Here is a 3,169-nt window from a genome sequence, read left to right as displayed (position 1 = left end):
CAGCAGTGTGTTGCAAACCATGCCAATTCATCTACTTTCTGTAGTAAATCCATCGGCCTATGTTTTAAACAAACTACATAAGTTATTTGCGAGATTCTACTGAAGCAATTCTATTGATGGTAGAGCTAGACATTGGGAATCTTGGGATACTTTATGCTTACCAAAACATGAAGGAGGAGTGGGATTTCGATCCTTAAATGATATGTCAAATGCTCTCTTTTGCAAGCTATGGTGGAACTTCAGGACTATTTATGGAGCTCTTTTATGAGTCAAAAATATTTGAAGAAGATGCATGCAACTGTTGTGCCTTGGAGAGGTGGATCACACGTTTGGAGAAAAATGTTGGAATGCAGAGACTCTACTAAACATTTGATTTTCTGAAAACTAAAAATGGGATCTACCTTATTTTGGTTTAACAATTGGATAGGCTTGGGGGTCTTTTACTTTGTAATACCCCCGGAGTTTATAGTTGATGAAACAATCCATAATGTGAATGATTTTGTGGAATGGCAGTGGGGTGAACTTAAAATCAGAGAAATATTTCCAGGTGACTTAGCTATGCACATTATGCACACCATACAAGCTCCATCGATGAATGATGAACTGGACAAACCTATCTGATGTTTGGAAATAAGAGGTCAATCCGTAGTTAAGTCAGCTTGGGAATATTTGAGGAGAAGGAAAGATCCAGCTATTACATACAACAACATGTGGGTTAAAGGATTGCCTTTTAAGATCTCATTTTTTATGTGGAAACGGTGGAAAGGTAATCTACCACTTGATGATGTAATTAGAAGGATGGGATACTACATGCCGTCTAAATATTGGTGTTGTGTAATGCCAAAGGATGAGATATTAAGCCATGTTTTCTATCGATCACTCACAGCCTTAAAGGTTTGGTCTTACTTCTATTCTCATGCTGGATTATCTCGTGAGGGCTTAAACCTTCATCAGGCTATTGAGAAATACTGGACAACAAAGGTAATTCCAAGACTCAAACCAATATTCCAAGCACTGCCTATATAATTGTGTGGGAACTATGGAAGAGGAGGAACATCAACAAGTATGGTGAGGCAGTGTCAACCAATCGAGTGGTATACCAAGTCTGCAATACTATTCAATCTCTTATTAAGGAAGCCAGGCATTGATCGAGTACCATTCAGATGGCTTGATATACTTAGAATGATGGAGAACTACACTCCCAAACTGAAGTTCAACAAGGTTTCATGGGAACTCCCTATGACAGGTTGGACAAAAATTAACACTGATGGGGCCTTGAGAGGTAATCCAGGTAGGAGTTCCCTTGGCTTTTGCTTGAGGAATGAGGAAGGAGATCAGGTCTATGCGTGTGGAAAAGAAATTCAAGAGGTGACAAACACTCAAGCAGAAACAAGGGCAATTATGGAGGCCCTGAAACATTGTTTGACTAATGAGATGAATAACATATAGGTAGAAACTGATTCTAGCTGCTCAAGAAGGTCGACCGTAGCACAAGAGACGATTCGCTCTAGTCCCGTAACCAAGCGAAAGAAGATTCATGGACAGAAGCTGCGGGTAAAACCTCGGTTTGCCCTCAACTATATACGTTGATAGGGGATAACTTCTTTGCTAGCTACCAGCTAAAGGTGATACTATCTACAACTCCTGAAAGAAGGCCAAATAGTGTCTCATCCGACATTCCCTCTCTAAGGAATGCTTATTCAAACCATTTGTGGGAATTTGATAATTTTCTTCTTTATCTCTTTCTCCTTGCTGGAAGGCTGTTTATGAGCGGAAGGGAAGTAGAGGTAGAGGGTCCGAAGGAGAGAGGAGATCTCTGCTCTTATCGTTAATTAGGTATGCCTCCAGATCTGAATGTATACCCTAGGCCAAGGGTCGGGGTATCCCGATCCGGATGCCACGAAAATTTAGGGAAGCCTTTTTCTTAAAAGACTTTCTGCGACCGGTGAGAAAGCGGACGACTTTAGGGCTTAAAGGAACACCTTGGCAATGGGCATAAACCCTAAAACAAGATTCACTCGTTCTTCAGTCCTCACGTAGACATGAAGGGGAGGCCCCACAGATAGGATTCAGATTTCTGAACGGGAAAGCATTTTTTGTCGGCCTATACGCTGACTCTGAATCAAAGATTTACTCACTGCCAACAAAAACATACTCTACAGCAGAGGGGAGTTGGCACAATATGTAATCCCTAGGGTATCGGTGTTGGAGAAGGGGATCACTCAATGCTTCTACAGGCACTCATTAGTTCGGATTTGGTAGCGTGAAGGAGATAATAGAAGGACCCGCCGAAAGTAGTTCCGTCTTTCCAGGTCTTCCGGATCGCTACAAGGCTCGCGTGGTAGCCAAAGGCTACAACCAGCAATAGGGTATAGACTATGATGAGACATTCAGTCCAGTTATCAAGATGGCATCAAGGGCGATTAGGTGTGACTTGCTTGATAAGGGAAAGAGAAGACGTCCCTCAAAGCCCCATTAACGCAAAAGAAGTCGATTCCTACGTTTTTAAATTACCAGAAGCTCTTAGCTACTCAGCTATACTATAGGCTCTAAAGGCATTACTTGACTGAAAGAGTGCATCACTGATGAACCCAACATTCATAATGCTGCAGAAGTGACCTGTAGGTTGATATCTTCAATATATAACAGGAAACAAAATGCACATGCAGGGAACCAGTCCTTAGGAATACAACAAAAGGATACCAAGTACATCGCATGATTCTGGCAACAGGTTGTGTCTGGAAATAGTGAACCTTTATTAAAGTTCATCATAAAGAACTTTTCAAATGCAACAACCTACACAAATCCAATGCACTCTCTCAGCTGTAAATGTGTTAAACAAAGGGAGGGGATCGAGGATAAGTACTTGATAGGAGTAAAAAGCTTAGAAGCATGGTTGCACATGCCAAGAACATGGGGCCACAAAGGATTCATGAGACTTGGGACTTTAAATAAAGGAACATTGGGTACTATTTTTGCACACCTATAGTTTGGGAAAAGCATGGGCCATTATAATTAACCATGGAAGACTAAAAAAAGGAAAACTTCTTGCATTTTCGAGGTGTTGGAAATTTTGCACAGCAACGAATCATTATGAGCATCTCAAGCTAATGCACGCCTACGCAGAAATCATGTGTAATAGGCTTTATTTAATATCAAAAAGGCTTGG

The 3,169-nt window shown here is 41.2% G+C and overlaps 1 protein-coding gene across 1 annotated transcript; it reads left to right on the top strand.

Annotated features, from left to right (window-relative positions):
- Positions 1–708: 708 nt before the first annotated feature.
- LOC142162113 (uncharacterized) lies at positions 709–1,449 on the top strand. The gene is made up of 2 exons (XM_075218425.1): positions 709–981; positions 1,138–1,449. The coding sequence occupies exons 1-2, from the start codon at positions 709–711 to the stop codon at positions 1,447–1,449; spliced, it is 585 nt and encodes a 194-aa protein (XP_075074526.1).
- Positions 1,450–3,169: the final 1,720 nt, after the last annotated feature.

The sequence above is a fragment of the Nicotiana tabacum genome, chromosome 7 (assembly GCF_000715075.1).
Source record: "Nicotiana tabacum cultivar K326 chromosome 7, ASM71507v2, whole genome shotgun sequence".
Lineage (NCBI taxonomy): Eukaryota > Viridiplantae > Streptophyta > Magnoliopsida > Solanales > Solanaceae > Nicotiana > Nicotiana tabacum.
The sequence above is the reverse complement of the archived record's forward strand: the minus strand, read 5'-3'. Positions and strand labels throughout refer to the sequence as shown.

What these genes read in the sequence shown, in the direction of transcription:
- LOC142162113 (XM_075218425.1), top strand. Translation starts at nt 709, where the DNA reads ATGTGGGTTAAAGGATTGCCTTTTAAGATCTCATTTTTTATGTGGAAA. An exon ending in AGAAATACTGGACAACAAAG is followed by an intron (nt 982 to 1,137) that starts GTAATTCCAAGA and finishes TTATTAAGGAAG; the next exon opens with CCAGGCATTGATCGAGTACC.